This window comes from Zootoca vivipara, chromosome 15, assembly GCF_963506605.1.
Source record: "Zootoca vivipara chromosome 15, rZooViv1.1, whole genome shotgun sequence".
Classification (NCBI taxonomy): domain Eukaryota; kingdom Metazoa; phylum Chordata; class Lepidosauria; order Squamata; family Lacertidae; genus Zootoca; species Zootoca vivipara.
The window spans coordinates 13,728,137-13,745,628 of NC_083290.1; the positions used below are offsets into that span (position 1 = coordinate 13,728,137).

The 17,492-nt window shown below is 48.3% G+C and overlaps 1 protein-coding gene across 2 annotated transcripts in view; it reads right to left on the minus strand.

The window, feature by feature from the left end:
- Positions 1-17,492, minus strand: part of ZZEF1 (zinc finger ZZ-type and EF-hand domain containing 1) — an 83,596-nt gene that overhangs the window by 65,036 nt on the left and 1,068 nt on the right. For both annotated transcript variants that reach the window (XM_035138952.2, XM_035138951.2), the window contains exons 2-3: positions 8,322-8,466; positions 466-660 (exon numbers count right to left, since the gene is read on the minus strand). In XM_035138952.2, the coding sequence (XP_034994843.1) occupies positions 466-660; positions 8,322-8,466 (340 nt within the window). The remainder of the gene's footprint in view (positions 1-465; positions 661-8,321; positions 8,467-17,492) is intronic.

The window sequence follows — 17,492 nt, forward strand, 5'->3', positions numbered from 1 at the left end:
GAGTGATTGGATTGGGGGGGGGGGGTGCCCAGAGCAGACACTCATACAGCATTGCAACAGGCAGCCTCCTCTGAAGGTAGGTAATTCTGCTACGCCTCTGTATTCTGAGTGACTGAATGACCCACATCACAACCTATGGAGAACAATTACAGGTGCCTAGTGAAGGGTGATCTGGAGAAGACAAAAAAAAGGGGGGGGCGCACCCATAGTGACAAAAATGCCACACGTTAGTGAAATCAGAATTTAAACATGGTTCAAATAAGAGAGGCATAGATTAGCATCTCCACCTGCAGAGGAGCTTTGCCTCCAAGCACGCCTTGATACGGAACTGCTCAAGAAATTATCCTGACATGGATATTCAGAAGATTGAGGGGAAACACAATTAAGATTAGAATTGCACCTCAGTGGCTGGCCCTGATTATAAAACATTTTAGGTGAGAAGAGGACAAATCCAACTTCCAATACCTTTTTCTTTTAGGAGGAGTCGGTCTAAAGAGTCCTTCAGTACGGAAGATCGCATGGTGCAAATATTGTTGAAGTACTCCAAGACTGGATATGGGATGACTGTGCTGGCGATACGGTGCCGGTGCAGGAACCTCAGGATCATGAAAGCGTGGAGACTAAGGCGCTCGTTCAACTCTGAAAATATGTCTACAAAACCTTGAGACAGAAAGGGAAAGGCGCTTAATAAGGTGCATACATATTTTGGTAGAGACAGAACATTTCCTGCTTCAGTTAATTAAGTGGCACTTATTTCGATCATTCGACTGGCCAGAACAGGAACAGAGGAATCGGTCGCCCCTCCAGATGTTGGTCTACAACTCCCATCATGATGGGAATTGTAGTCCAACAACATCTAGAGGGCCACAGGCTCCCAATCCCTGGGCAAAACATGAGATTAGTTAAATAAACCCCACTCTAGTCACGACTTAAGTGCTTCCAAACTATGCTAGTGGAAGGGGGGAAAGAAGCAGCAGTGCCCCTAAGAAAGTAACCATATGAAGCTACTGATAATTAAAACCAGAGTGTGAGGAGAAGCATATTCAATCAGTGTAAGTGAGGAAGCAGATTTGGCCCCAAGGAACAGGCTGATTGATGGCTTAACTCCTAGCTGCCAAGTTTTCCCTTTTCTCGCGAGGAAGCCTATTCAGCATAAGGCAATTTCCCTTTAAAAAAGGGAGAACTTGGCAGCTATGTTAACTGTGTGTGAACCAAGTAATCACTGTATCCTAAACTACTGAAACTGTTTTGATATAATCCCTACAGAATGGTATGAGCTGGTAGTAGCATTTTCCCATGATGTATGATCCTGGAAGTTTCTGGGACTTGGCATGGCACTTGTTTAAAAATCCTAGTCCATTCCTAGGTTTGGGGGATATGCTTATGAACATGGGTGCAGAATCTCCCAAAATCTCCAGTGTTCAGAAACTGGGAGTAGCCACACTCTTTATGACTACTGTATCTGTTCCTTACTTGGTACCTTGAACCATATCTGTCACAGTGGCCGGAGTGGACTACTTCAGAGTAACGACGCTACGCAGCTCTGCATTTTATTCTTTTATTGGTGCTGCGTATTTACAGTGCTCAAGTCATTGCTATTTACACGGAGCGATGTTGTCAGTCGGTTTCAGAACCTCCTAATGGCTTTTGGCGCGTCTTTCTCCAACACAAAAGCTTTGGCAGACCCATCCTCTTGCCCCTCCTCTTCCTGCGTAATTCTGGAGTTGGGGGGATGGGTCTTCCCCCCTTACTTGCCCCTTCCTGTCCCACCTGGGACCCTGGCTCCTCTACCTTGCCTGAGCCTCGGACACGACTTCCTGCTTCCCCACTGGAATCGGAACTCTCCCTGCTTTCCCCTTTGCTCGGGGACGGGCTTGAACTCAGGAGGGGAGGGACTTCGCGATATCCCCTGTCCCTCACATCCACCCCCCTCCCAAGCTCTCCTTCACCCCTTCCCAGGCCCCCCCCATGTGTCGGTGACGACTGGAAGCCTAAAAACTCGGTGCTCTCCGAGCCCGTTGGTGTGAACACCTCCCCCCAGTCCTGCGAGCCCCCCCCTTCCGCCTGGGAGGACGGGAATCCCAAAAAGTCCGTGGCGTCAGAGCTGGTGGGGGTAAAAATGTTTTGCCAATCTGCTCCTTCCTCTGACTGGGTGGATCTTGGCGACACCCATACCTCATCCTCTGGTTCCTCAAACTCCGCTTCCCAGCGCCATGGTGAGCTGTTCTCCCGTGCCTCCTCCTCCTCCCCCTCCCTTTCCATGTGCCAGGGCTTGGGTCTGTGGGGAAAGAGGGCGTGAAATTCTTCCACCAAGAATTCCTCCTGTATCTGAGTGGCGGGAACCCATTCATTCTGGGACGGTGGAGCATCCTCCCATGCCATGAGGTACTCCAGGCCCCCCACCCCCCACCTTGAATCCAGGATGGCCGTGGCCTCATTGAGTTGCTCCCTGCTTTCCCTCTCCCCCCCTCCCTCGGGGGTTTGTTCGCTGTCTCGGAGCCTGCTGCTTTCCCTGTACGGCGACAGCAGCGATCTATGAAACACTGGATGCACCCTCATGTCCTCTGGCAGTGCCAGCCTGTATGCCACCGGGTTGACCTGTTGCGTGACCGTGAAGGGGCCCAGCCATTTGGGTGCCAGCTTTTTGCACCTCCCTCTGGTGGGAAGGCCCTCCGAGGACAACCACACCTTGTCCCCCACCCTGATGACCTCCCCTTGTCGCCTGTGGCGATCTGCCCCCTTTTTGTACGCTTCCTTGGCCCTCTCCAAGTGTTCTCTGAGCTGCTGGTGCACCGTCTCCAGTTCCTCTGCCCAATCCTCAGCCTGTGGGCCCTCCTCCTCCTCCTCCCTCTCCCTCTCTGGGAAAGATCTGAGGTCGCGCCCGTAATTGGCCTTAAAGGGCGACACCCCTGTGGAGACGTGCACTGCATTGTTGTAGGCAAATTCTGCTAGTGGCAAGCGATCCACCCAGTCCGTTTGCCGCTGGCTGACGTAGCATCTCAGGTACTGCTGCAGAATGGCGTTGACCCTCTCCGCTTGTCCGTTGGTCTGCGGGTGTCTAGCCGTCGACAAGCTGACCTCCACCTGCAGGAGGTTCATGAGCCGCCGCCAGAACCTGGAAACAAATTGGCGGCCACGATCCGAAATAACCCTTAAAGGTAATCCATGCAGTCTGAAAATGTGATCAACAAACAGTTTGGCTGTCTCTTCTGCCGAGACTGCCCTGGCACACGGTATAAAGTGACACATTTTGGACATGAGGTCCACCACCACCAACACTGCAGTCTTACCCCTGGACGAAGGCAGATCTGTGATGAAGTCCATGGACACCACTTCCCACGGCCTGTGTGGTGTGGCTAAAGGCTCCAGCAACCCTGGTGGCGCTGCTCTGACCACCTTCGCCCGCTGGCAGGTGGTACAGCCCCTTACATAGTCTCGAACATCTTCCCTCACCCCTGGCCACCAGAAGTGTCTCATGACTAGGTGAGTGGTCTTGTCCCTTCCAAAATGCCCCGCTGTAGGGTTGTCGTGCATCTGCTTGAGGACCGTACGTCGAAGCCGGGTGGTGGGTAGGTACAGCGCACCCTTGTAGAAAAGCAGCCCTCTGCGTTCTGCAAAGTCTTTTGCCTGCTCCCTCCCCCCTCTCAGTTCTCTGAAGATGCGGTTGGCAAATTCATCCGCTGCCGTCAGTGCTGTGAGTTCTGCCTCGCTCACCACTGCTGCTCCGCAGGACCATGCCGACGGGGGGAAAATGTGCCTTGGGGCTGGTGGCGCCTCCTCCTCCATGTACTCTGGCTTGCGGGAGAGGGCATCCGCCCTGACATTCTGCTCTCCTGGGATGTAGTGTATGGAGAAGTTGAAGTTCGAGAAGAACTCCGCCCACCGTATCTGCCGCTGGTTGAGCACCCTGGCAGTTCTCCAGAACTCCAGGTTCTTGTGGTCTGTGCACACCTGGATGGGGTGCTTGGCGCCCACCAGGAAGTGTCTCCAGTGCTGGAACGCCGCGTGGATCGCAAGAAGTTCCCGATCAAAAACTGTGTAGTTTCGCTCGGGCTGGGTCAACTTCCTGGAGAAGAAGGCACAGGGTCTCCACTCTCTGTTGGCGTCCAGTTGCAACAAAATGGCGCCCACAGCCTTATCAGAAGCATCTGTTTCAATGCGTAGGGGCGCGTCCTGAACCACGTGGAACAGGTTCTGGTCTGAGGCGAACACCCTCTTGAGGCTTTCGAACGCTGCTTGCGCCTCTGGTGTCCACCTGAACTTCTGCTTGCCTCTCAGGCAGTCAGTGATGGGAGCCGTAACTCGAGAGAAGTTCTTGATGAACTTCCTGTAGAAGTTGGCAAAGCCTAGTAGGCGTTGGGCATCTTTGCGCGTCCTGGGGCTGTGCCAGTCCAGGATGGTCTGCACCTTGTCCTTGTCCATTGCCAGCCCCTTGTCTGACAGCTTGTAGCCCAGGAAGTCCACCTCCTTGGTGTGAAACTTGCACTTCTCCAGCTTCACATACAGGTGGTTCTCCTTCAGGCGCTGTAACACCTCCCTGACGTCCTTCACGTGCTGCACTGGGTCGTTGGAGTAAATAAGGATGTCATCCAGAAAGACCAAGCATTTCCTGAAGAGTAGGGACCCCAGGACGTGGTGCATGAAGGCCTGGAAGCATGCTGAGCCCCCTTGCAACCCGAAGGGCATCACCAGATATTCAAAAGAGCCCAGAGGCGTGAACATCGTGGTTTTCCACTCATCGCCTTCCCGGATCCTGATCAAGTTGTACGCCCCCCTCAGGTCTAGCTTGGTGAAAATCTTGCCCCTGCGTGCCGCTGTCAGGAGATCATCCACTCTGGGCATGGGGAAAGCCACTGGCTCTGTCACCGAATTCAGCCGTCTAAAATCCACCACAAGACGGCGCTGTTGCGTGTCTTTCTTGTCCACCCAGAAGACCGGGCTGCCCCCTGCTGCCTTGCTTTCTCTGATGAACCCCCGCTTGAGGTTCTTGTCGATAAAAGCGCGCAGATCCTCCAGTTCCTGGTCTGACATGGCGTACAGCTTGGCTGGGGGTATAGTTGCCCCAGGCACCAGGTTGATCTGGCAGTCAAAAGGCCTGTGTGGGGGCAGGTGGTCGGACTCCGCTTCACTGAAGACCTCCTGCAGGTCCCAGTATGGTTTGGGTATCGCCTCACCCCCTTTGACGTGCATGGTGGCCACCGTGGCTATCGGAGGCCCCTCCCCTGGTTGGTGCTGCATGCAATGTTCCAGGCAAAAGTCCGATCCAAAAGTGATGCATCTCTGATGCCAACTTATGGAGGGGTCGTGGCGCGCCAGCCAGCTCATGCCCAAAACGATTGGGGGGTCTGAGATGGTGGTGACGTTGAATGCCAGTGTCTCTGAGTGCCTTCCAACCGTCATTCTCATGGGGGGGGTTTGATGAGTGATGGCCCCTCCCAGCAGCTCTCTGCCGTCAATGGTTGCCACGTGCAGAGGAAAATCCAGCTGCAGAAGCTGGATCTGGTGCTCTTCTGCAAAGTTCCTCGAGAAGAAGTTCGCTGACGCCCCACTGTCAATTAAGGCGAGGACTGTCAGGGGATAGCCATTAGGGAGCGTGAGCGTCACTTCTAGAACCACTCCTGCTCTGGGAGGGGTGGGCTGGCTCTGCTCCTCTCTGTGCGGGTGGGTGGGCTGGGGCTGTTGTCTGCTGACTGTGCCTGGCTGCCGCCCCTTGTCTCCTGCAGCCAGGCTTTCCCGTTTCCCTGCTGTGGTGCTGCGTCAGTGGGGGAGGGCACAACCGTTCCCGCCTTTCCTTGCCACTCCCTGCGATGTGGGCAGTCTCTGACGAGATGCTGGGGGGAGTTGCAGAGAAAGCAGTTCCCACCCCTTCCCTCCTTGCGTCTTGGCGCCGCTGGGGTTTGAAAAGCCCGCGCGCGCGCGCTATCAATCTGCATGGGTTCCTGGTCCTGACTGGCCCCAGGCGTGGCTTGAAAGGGTTGTTGAGGGAGTGGCTTCTCCTGCGACCGTGGGAACCAAGCCCGCTTTGCGCGCGTTGCTTGCTTGTCGCTCCATCTGGATTCCTGCCTCACCCCCACCGCCAGAGCCGCTTTGCTCAGTTGATCCATATTACTGGGCTTTGGACCTCTCGAGAGCTCATCCTTCACCTCCTCATGCAACCCCAAGTAAAACGCCGCTTGCATTGGGGCAGACTCCAGATCCCACCCCAATCTGTGCACCAGCATGGTGAATTTCGCCCAATACGCGCGAACTGTCATATTTCCTTGGCGTAAATTATGAAGTTCCTCCTTAGTCTGGTCCATATGACTATCGGACGAATACATCGTTTTCAAACCTTCTAGAAATAGTTTGACATTCTTCATGCAAGGATTCCTTGTTGCAATTAACGGTCTTAGCCACTCCCTGGCCGCCCCTGTAAGGTGCTCCACAATAAACGCTACTCTGTGCTCATCATCAGGGAACTCATCGTGGTGCAGCTCAAGAGCATACACAATCTCAGTCTCAAAGCCCTGAAACTCCTTCGGGTCTCCATTGAACTTGCTTACTAGGGTCCCAGCTCTCCTTCCTGGCAGCACTTGGACTTGGGGTGCCCCTCCCGCCTTGTTTTTCTCTGCATCCAGCTTGTTTTGGAGGTCTACCGCCACCGCCCTTAAATGCTGCTCTTTTTCCTGGAGCTCTCTCACCTGTTCCGCAAGTTGTAGCCGGTCGTCCTGGACCTTCTTAGTCTCCTCTTTAGCTGCCTTCAATTCTCCCTGCGCCTGCAGCGACAGCTGTTGCAGTTCTAGCTGGGCTTGCTCAGCGATCTGCCGCCACTTCTCCGCCTCTGACACGCTCATCCCGGCAACTCCAAAGTAGCCCAAAAATGATTAGGAGGTTGCTGTCACAGTGGCCGGAGTGGACTACTTCAGAGTAACGACGCTACGCAGCTCTGCATTTTATTCTTTTATTGGTGCTGCGTATTTACAGTGCTCAAGTCATTGCTATTTACACGGAGCGATGTTGTCAGTCGGTTTCAGAACCTCCTAATGGCTTTTGGCGCGTCTTTCTCCAACACAAAAGCTTTGGCAGACCCATCCTCTTGCCCCTCCTCTTCCTGCGTAATTCTGGAGTTGGGGGGATGGGTCTTCCCCCCTTACTTGCCCCTTCCTGTCCCACCTGGGACCCTGGCTCCTCTACCTTGCCTGAGCCTCGGACACGACTTCCTGCTTCCCCACTGGAATCGGAACTCTCCCTGCTTTCCCCTTTGCTCGGGGACGGGCTTGAACTCAGGAGGGGAGGGACTTCGCGATATCCCCTGTCCCTCACAATATCCTTAACCTCTTCTCGCTGCGAAAGACTGCTAAGACCTCCTTCAACTCAACTATGGGGCTCAAATAATGCACACAAACTAGTGAAACACGATGGGGGGGGGGGAGAGACCCGCATATTCTGTTCTTTTCTCAGACCTTTTCCTAGCATGGAACTCACAGCCCTCTCGCAGGCTGCCTGAGGTTTTTTTCCAGATTTAACAGTTTTCATATATTTTAGACATTGGTGTGGTGCAGTGGCTAAGAAGCTTGAGCTACGAAGCAGAAAATTGCTACTCTGAATCTTGCCTCTTCTAGAAACTCAGTGTGGACCTTCAGTAAACGTCAATCTCCCTCTATCAACATTGATCTCCTATCTGTAATATGGGGTTTATACTGGCCTTACCTTAGCAAGACTGTGAAAGCACTATGAGTACTTTTATACCCCGACTGTTTATTTTGGGTGTGCCCAAACAAAGCTACTAGAAACCTCGCAAAGGTTTGCCACTGCCTCATGAGTCATGACCATGCACTTCTCAGGAAAACACGAGCAAGTTAACATGACAGCTCCTGAGTAAACAAGTGATTAAAAATGAACCCCTTGAATGGTTCATGGTGAAGTTAGCAAAGGTGATAGAATTGCACACTTGAGCTAAGTGTGATGCCCAATCCAAGATTCCTTCTGCTATTGGATACGTTAGTTTTCGCCAACCTGGTCTTATCCATATGTTTTGGACAACTCACATAGCTATAAATCAACTGGAGAATGTGAAGCTGCCTTACAGTGGCAGAAGAACCATCCTGTGTTTACTAGGGAGAAAGGCTCACTGCAAAGTCTCTCCCAACCCTACCTGGAGATGCCAGAGGTTGAACTTGGGACCTTCTGCTTCCTCTACCATCGAGCTATGGCCCTTCTTCATTTGCTCTAACACCGGGCACCTTCCCAGGGAGTTATTGTCATGCTATCTTAAGTCTGTGGCACCTTGCATTAAGATAAATCCACAGAAGCCATCTCCCTTCTTCCTTCCCATTTCTTACCTGGAACAAGCGAACAAGCCTGCAGCTGCCTGATCACATGACTAAGCTCCCCTTGAAGATTTGCTCCGCTGGAGTTCTTGAGAGCCTCCAGCATGTTCTCCACATCCACTGTGCCATCACCCTCAGGATCAAACTGAGCAAAAGCCTGAAGGGGAAGAAAAAGAAGATCAGCAGTTAGATTAGCAAAGAGGGGAGATCCCCGTTTTATCATGCCCACTGTCAACGGTCTTTAACTATCTCAAATGGAAAAAAGCAATTTTGCCATAGGTATAGCACACTGGCTATAACTTGATTTAGAAGTTAATCAATCACCTACAGTGAATACTCATCTGATACTCTCTAGATCATGGGTCCCGAAACTAAGGCCCGGGGGCCGGATGCGGCCCAATCGTCTTCTCAATCTGGCCCGCGGACGGTCCGGGGATCAGCACGTTTTTACATGAGTAGAATGTGTCCTTTTATTTAAAATGCATCTCTGGGTTATTTGTGGGGCCTGCCTGGTGTTTTTACATGAATAGAATGTGACCTTTTATTTAAAATGCATATCTGGGTTATTTGTGGGGCATAGGAATTCGTTCATATATTTTTTCAAAATATAGTCCGGCTCCCCACAAGGTCTGAGGGACAGTGGACCGGCCCCCTGCTGAAAAAGTTTGCTGACCCCTGCTCTAGATGCAGCTGGCCTTTAGTGTGGCGACACTTTGAATTCCCTTCCATTATATCTCGTTATTGTCTTTTTTGGCATCTAAACAGACCTTTAGCTCTGTTGGTATCTGTGGGATTGATTCTATGCATACAGTGTTGTTTTTTCAACGGTTTATATATATAATTGGCTTTTAAAGCGGGCAAACGCACGCGCACACCACTTGTTTTAACTTGTGTTGCCTTTTTGACCATTGCCTATGGGAGCTGTAGCTGAGTCAGAGAAACAGCAAGTAGTTCAGAGATACCCTCCGAGTCCATGGTTTCAGCAGAGATCTGAAATGAGCCCCAAAACTAGTAACAGAATCTCACTGGTCGTTTATCAGTTATTGCTTTAACACAATCTTAGACTGGACATGATGGTCTGTTTTCTTGAGCTAGCTGGAATATCAGTATGCTCCTGCAAACCTATTAAAAGTAGTAATTAACCAGTTTTCTCCCAAGCTGCTATGGCACTAAGGTCCTGCTTTGGGGTTTTCTACAGGCATCTGGTTGGCCGCTGTGATAACAGGATGCTGGACTGAACGAGCCACTGGCCTGATCCAGCAGGCTATTTTTATGTCCTTAGGAAGGACATTCTTTTTTAAGGTATCAATTTTAGCTTGTTCTACTTTAAGTCTATAAACATACCTGCAGTGTTTCTTATGTAAGCAACAAGGTTGCTTGCTTTCACCAACTAAAGCTAGTTTCCCTTCTGGTCCTTTAACTAATCTGTGATGGCCAAAGGTATACACATGGCATCAGCTTAAAGGCTCAAGGCCTACTTGTTTGAGCTAAAACAGCCATTTGAAAAAAGGGCAAAATACTTTCTTTCCATGCCTTAGATTATGCCAGCCCATTTTGTACAACTGACTGTAACTTGTTCTACACACTGTTGCGTGTGCATCATTGCTGAGCATGCTGCTTGTAAATGGATATGGATTATCCTCGTTTCAAAGGTCAGCAGTGAAAACACTAGTCACATGCTTAACCACAGCATGGGAGGACAGACTATCTGTTGGCAACCAGAGTGGTGTTTGGCTAAGTTACCTCCCAAGTAGCACCATTTAAACAAAGCTGGCCAGGTGCCTTGTTTGCTGTGTACTACTGTCAACAAGTACATCCAATCCTAGTTTGCATGAAAAATTATTGTGATTTGTAGCTAGCTTTAACTGCAGAGACAGGGAAGTCAGTGCCATTTAGCTCTGGAAGCATGTGTATTTACCTGCTCTGCAGTTGGGCTATAACCTTATTTGAACATGTACTCTCTTGGTGAAAGGCAGGGAACAGTTGCTAGGGGAAGTGTGTGCACCTGTCCCTTCAGTTCAGCCACAATACTCTCTCTTGATATAAATTTGCTGAGCTGAAGCCATGTGGTGATGGATTTGCTGGCTGATTTCTGGGGTGCCAAAGACCTCAGAAGTGACAGGTGTTTCATTTTAACATGGTGAATGCATCTTCCAATTACTGTCCTACATTGGTTGACAGTTTGTTTCCATGCCTGATTCAAGGTGCTCACATTAGGTGTTCTAAACCCTAAGCAATGTTGGTCCCAAATATCTGAAAGACCGCCTCCTTCCCTACAGACCTGCCTGGATGTCAAGCTCAGTAAAAGGGTCCCCTTGGAAGCTCCACCACCCTCAGAAGGTTTTTTGAGGGGAGCGGTGGCCCAGGAGAAGCCATTCTCTGCTGGAAGGCACTAAACTGTGCAATTCCTTCCGCGAAGAAATGTGTCCAGCCTATTCAGTATACAGCTTTTGGTAAAGCTTTCCCCCCTGACCTTTGATACCTGAGATATGAGTTGCAGGACCCACCCTATTCTAGTGAATGTAGTCTGTTTTAACTGTTTTTAATTCTGACTTTTAAATTGTTGTAACCCCCCTGGGACCTGCAGGTGAAGAGCAGGTAATGATAAAAGTAGGTGTGATTGTAAGTTTTTGAATTCTCGCCATCGGTCTCAGATTGTGCCCCTATATAGCACAATCAGAAGTCAGGCAAAATTATTATGGGCATGAGTGGTTGATTGGTAAAGGTGTTGTACGAGGTCAGGAAGGCTTCCACTGGTTGTGTGAATGGATAGAGAGGAAGGTTGTGCAAACCTTATGCTTTCATGTTGGTTAGGAGTTTACATCATGCCACCTTGGCAGCATTATGGGCTGAGCGAAGTCCGGCTGCTCAGCCTCACTCGCCTCAGAGCTCCTCAGTGTGTCTGACAACACCAAGATCAAGTGGGGGAAATGCTCCCTGAATAAACCTGACACCAAGTTATTTCTGATTATATGTACAAATCTTTTTGAGTACACTTGTATATGACTGTTTACACAAATCCATTGAAAAAGCAACATCTATGTGCATGTGCTCTCCTCTACTGTCTCTGTGGGGTGTGGGTTGGTCCAGGGAGAGGGAGACCAGACGTGAGCAGAGGAGCTGGCAGTCATGGCATTTGATAAAAAATTCTAAATGTGCTCACAGGCCTGAAAAAGTTGGTGCCTGCTGTCAATACTATAGTCATCTTAATACTGTGTGGACCATATTAGAAGCTCTTGTGAGGAAGAACAGTTCCAAATAAATTGTTAATAGACAATAAACAAACAAAAGATGGAAGAGGAAGAAGATGGGCTCAGGAGAGATTTGTGGAATGAAAGGTCTGAGGGAAGGCTTCCGGGTTCAGCGCCAGCGCCGATCGGCGGGGTTTCGTCTCGTCTCCGAGACGGCCCGTCCCTGCTAGGAGTGGGGAGGGCAGCGAGAGCGACGCTGCGCCCCTTAGAACCTCGGGAAGGGCGTCCCGGGGGCAAATTTGCTCGGCACAGCCCCAATCCGGACTCCCCAACCCTTCGGCTAGCTCTAATAAGAGCTCCGGAGCGAGGAGGGTAGAAGTCGCGGGGGCCATTTTGAGCGGCAACGTTATTCTAGCAGGGAGAAGCTTCAAGCCGAAGGCGGAGAGCGCTGGATTCTTCCGAAAATAAAACGATTGGAAACAGACTGTAAGTAACCTCACGATTTGGATTATAAAACAATTTGGATCTGGGAGAGAGGGGAGAAAAGAGGAAGCCACCCCCCCCCACGGCAACAAAAGAGACAGTAAATAGAAACCCGAAGCCGTAAACAGAAGATTTGCAATTCAAAAGGATCCCTCAAAGGCATCAAAGAGAATCTCCCCTTTGATGCAGGGTGAAAGGGGAGAGAGACTGTGGTTGTGAGTGCCCTGCAGCAAGAGGTAAAGACTAAGAAAAACCTTTCTTTTCCTCGGGAGCCGGCAGCCCAGACAACCCAGTGAGTTGATCAGGATTTATAAGTCAATTTTTATTTCACTTTGTATTTCTGGACTTTGTGGAATTTCTTTTTTGGTCTAAATGTTTGTGAAATGTGAGTTCGAACTTTATTGTTAGTAAGACTTGAAGAATGCAGCCAGTTTGTTAAAATGGAGTCGAGAAAATAAACTGTGATCATATTCCACCCCACGTGACAAGTTTTGACCTTGGCAGGATTGAACTATGTCAACAAAAAAGTGTTCCCCTGAGTTCCAGCGGTCTGTTTTGACCTTAATGTGGGAAACAAGAATAGAATTATGTCAAGAGGAGACACGGCGGCAAGAGTTACAGCAACAATTTCAGATGGTGATGGCAGAATATGATTTTTTAGAAGATGAAGCTTTTGACACTGAAAAAGATGAATGTGAGAATGACAATGATGGTGACTGTGATTTGGAAGGAAAAGAGGAAGATGAGGACTGTGATGATTCAACACAAAATGAAGCACACCACGAAAAAAATGATGACTTTACTCTACAAAAAGTTGGATGGAGTGCCCTGCCTTTGAGGGGGGCACGATTGGTATTACTGGAACTCCAGAACGCCCACAGGGAAGAAGGAAAAAATATGCAGAGAAGAGAAGAAATTCAGGGGTCCCGTATGGTGGCCTGGATGGCAAAAGACTGTAAACAGGGGGTGGGGTGAAGGGAAAGTGATGTTGTGATTATAAGGATGGATTAACAGGTTTATAACTGGTCTGCTGATTATGGAATTTGCTGGATTGGGGGGGTGGAGCCGGTAATCGGGGATGTAAGGTTAAATTGAGAATAGTTATAGTTTTAAAAGTGAATGGATTTTGGAAAAATGTGAAAATATGGAGGCTTATAGAGGGAGTAAAAATTAGGCACGGGAAGATAAAATGGGAGTTTGATTTTTCAGTGATTTGAATATTAGATGAAAATGTTAACAATTGATTTATAAGTTGTATAAGATACAAAGGTGTATTTTTATAAAGTAAGAAACTGTTGCAGATGATAAAAAAGGGATGAAAACCGGGGAAGGGGGGGAGGGGAATCCCACAAAATATGGTTTTACAATTATGAATGTAAGAAAAAATTTTCTGTTTTGTATTGTTTTTTTCTCTTTTTTTGCCCTTTCTTTTTTCTCTTTTTTCCTATTTCTATTTTTCTCTTTTTTTGGTATGACAATAGATGGTTGGATGGATGGCCTCCTGCGTACTGCCCTGGTTTGCTGGAGCTCCCTGGTGGCAGGGGGGGGCTTTGGGGTCAGGGGAGGGGGAGGAGGACAGAAATCCAAGCATAAAATGGACCATCTCTGACTGTTCACATACATGGGATACTTCTGTGGCAGGGGAGGACCCATGTGGGTGGGTAGGAAGGAGGTGGAAAAGGTGTTTATGTATGTACCGTTTTTTTTTTTGTATTTTGTAAAATTAATAAAAAGTATGTTTATAAAAGAAAGGTCTGAGGGAAAAGGAAGAGAGATGTTTTCTCCACAATGTCTATCTGTGATGCCATGTGGGAACACCCCAAACTTCTCCACTGATCCTTGGAGTTGGCTAGTCAAGCCACCATCAATCACCCCACCCAGATTGTCAAATGACACACTCCAACTCATGGGAATGAACAAGTGCCAGAGACTCAAAGTATACAGAATGCTGTACGGAGAATTCTTCAGAGCTGGAAGCATCCTGAGGCTCAACCTCTGAAGTGGTGCTCATCAACCACATGCAGGTTTACAGACTCAGCTAAAGTAACTTGGGCTCCTGAGAAGTGAAGTTTTTTCTTCTTTAAAAAATGAATAAATCTCTGCATATATTATTTGTGCTCAAAATTTCAAATAAATATATGAAATGCACAAGCAAATCATCTGGGACAAAAAAACCCACAAGTGGAGCTTTGACCCAAGCTTGCACGTGGCAGAGCTTCAGAGCCAACACACCCCTTTTTCCATCCACTTAAGCAGGAGGAATCACTGTTCAAGGGCCCACCCAGGCAAAAGCACTTCAGGAGGGTGCAGAGCAGGGGCAGTGAGGAGTGTGGCCTGGGTATGAGGCCTGACCTGCAGAGAATTCTGAGGGTTGAATAAAGAGGCCTGGAAGGCTGTGTCTGTGGTCCTCAAGAGCATATTTGCAAGTGAACAAGGAAGTGTTGCAAAAAGGCAGAGAGCTCTGTGCATTGTTAAAAGCCTAAGGGCCAGCAAAATCAAACAGCTTCCCTGCCTGAGCATCAAGTCATGTTTCTTAACAGGGTGTTGTCCCCTGAACCTTTGCCCTGAAGTGTTCCCTTTCTCTTCATACTATCACCATTGCATGTTACATAAAGGTGAAACTGTCCACACCCACTCTAAAGGCAATGTACGGTAGGTGTTTGCAGGCTCAAAGCAGGCATTTTTCAATCAGCCCTTGAACTGCTTTTTGCATTTTCCACAACAACTGCTTGGATGTGTATTAATTTTAAACCAATTCTCTTCCATTTTCTGCCTCATATAAAACACACTGAGGAAACAGATACTGTATTCCAAACTAAAACAACCCCTAGCATCACTTATGAAAAAAACAACCAGCATCTGTTCTCCCTTGTAGGCAAACATTGTCATGAACCCTGTTAAAATGAAAGGAGAAGGATTATTTAATACTTCCCATAATTAACTGTCTGTGAAACCAATGTCCCATTCTACATGCATTGCCCCATTTGACATCTCACACGCTTGTGAAGTCCTATACAGCAGAGGAGAAGCACAAAATTCAATCTGGGTTCTTATGTAATAATAAACTCAGTTTAGAAACTCCCCTAATTCCCAGTATAACATTCTGTAACTTCTAACTTCCTTTCATGAGCAGCAGCTTCTACAAGAGATTGTAGGATGCCTTTTAAGGACAGGAGTTAAAAGCTCCAGCGTATATGCTTCAAAACCACAGACACTCCTTTTGATTGGAAGAGGGCACTACATTTAACAGCATGGGAAAATATATCCTTTGGGTCATGCTTTCAACAGAACTGCATATTATTAATGGACATGGGTCATATGGGGAAAAGGTTGCTTGGAAACAAGTACTGGACCAAAATGTGCAACGTCAGTATTGCAAGTCTCCAAAACACATTCAACCAGTGCACTACCCTTATCATTTTATTCCCTCCTCTCAACCCCATATTTATGCTAATTACCACAGATTCCATTATGCTACTTCAATAATCTGAAGCATTTGTAAATTCTGATTCTCATATTGGTAACTTCTAAACCAGGCATAGGCAAACTCGGCCCTCCATGTTTTGGGACTACAACTTCCATCATCCCTAGCTAACCGGACCAGTGGTCAGGGATGATGGGAGTTGTAGTCTCAAAACATCTGGAGGGCTGAGTTTGCCTATGCCTGCTCTAAACCATCACTGGGGAGCCTCAGAGCTCAGGGCCAAATTCTCTGTGGCCCCTGCCAACAGCAGCATCTTAAATCTGCTTCAATAGGCCACACAGAGCCACTGCTGCGGGAAGGAGACCCAGGTTCACACCTGTCCACCATCAGCTCAGGGCTCACAAGTCATACTCTTACCCTAAGATGCATATCTGAAAATGCAGCAGCCCACCACAGAAGATGGTTGTTGAGTAGACAACACAGGTAAAGTAATATAAAGCATTTCACCAAGCCACAGAACTGCCATACAAAACTGTTAATAGCAATACTTTCATCTCCAATCCATTCCTGGGCAAGACTCAATAAACACATGGGAGCTCACTCCCAAGTTTCCATAGAGCTGAATCGCAAGGCTACAATCCTACAGTGTTGTACGGTTCCTAAGAGGAAGCCCTGAAGTGAACACAATAATCTTTGCTGTAGAGCCCACTCTGCAAGAGGAGGTTGCTGTCCTGCCTTGTGCATTCCCTGAAGGAGAAACCCTAAACTGAACATATTGGAGCTTACAGGTGAGTAAATACTTGACACAGGAGAGCACTGCAAGGCCGCAGCTGCCATCCCTGAGCACCCTTCCCTGGGGAGTTAAGGCCCCAGAAACACGGAGTAGTTCAGTTCCAAGTATACATGCATGCAAATAAACAAACGGAACCCAGTCACAATATGTTAAGAAGTAGAACACACGAGGAGGGGGATAAGTGATAGAGGGTTTTTTTAAAAAAAATATTTGTATCTTCAACTTTTCAAAGTTGCATTTTTTTTAAACTTGAATTTTGAATTTGTTTGTGAACCTCTCTGAGCTGCTTTGGAGACCTTTTTTTGGCAGAAAGATGGCACAGATATAAACTCTAACAGCACAGAGAGGCCTGCACTGCAAGCCTGCCATCCTACTTTGCTTGCTTCCTAAACACAAGAACACTTACTTGGGAGTAAACACCACAGAATAGTGCATTGCAAGGCTGCCCTCTCTACTTTGCATAAGAGGAAGTGCCAGAACCAAACACAGCAAGTATTACATAAGGGTGCACTGCAAAGCTGCTGCCCTTGGGCACCTTTGCCTAGGGCAGCAAACCCTACCAAGCAGAGATTGGCCCTCCACCCTTCCTTTTGGGTGCATAGGCTATGCTGCTCAAACACACTTATGTAGATGCAATCCCCTCAAACAGAGAAAGCTGCCATGTTGAATCAAACCACTGGCCCATTTGGCTCTGTATTTTCTACAATGACAAGCAATGGTTCTCCGGGATTTCACTCAGAAAGGGGGGTCTCTTTCCCAGCCCTATCTGGTGATACCATTGGGAATTGAATTTAGGAGCAGGTGCTCTGCCACGAAAAGGTGATCCTTTGCTTAAAAGTAAAACAAGATTCTAGTCCTCATTTTTCTGAACAAAGAGCTGATTTAAAGAGGAATGTACAAAGCTGCCTTATATTGACAGTTCGTCCATCCAGCTTAGTATTCTGGACACTGACTAGCAGCTGCTCTCCAGCGTTTCAGGCAGCGTTTCAGTCTTTCTCCAGCCATATCTAGAGATGCCAGGGACTGAACCTTGGACTCTGCACGCAAAGCAGGTACTCTAACAGTGCTTCAGGTTTAAGTGCAGTTTGGACCAGGATCTGCAATAGCTAGATTCAGAAAAGCTTTCTCCTTAAACAGCTGGAGGGGATGTGTGACATGTCAAGAAGGAAATGCCTTACTTGTGAGTGGTGGTGATAAACATGACATCTGTATAGCACTATCAGATTGCTCTACCATTTTTAGGGATTCTAGTCCTCATTATTCTAAATAAAGGTCTAGTTTAAATAATAACA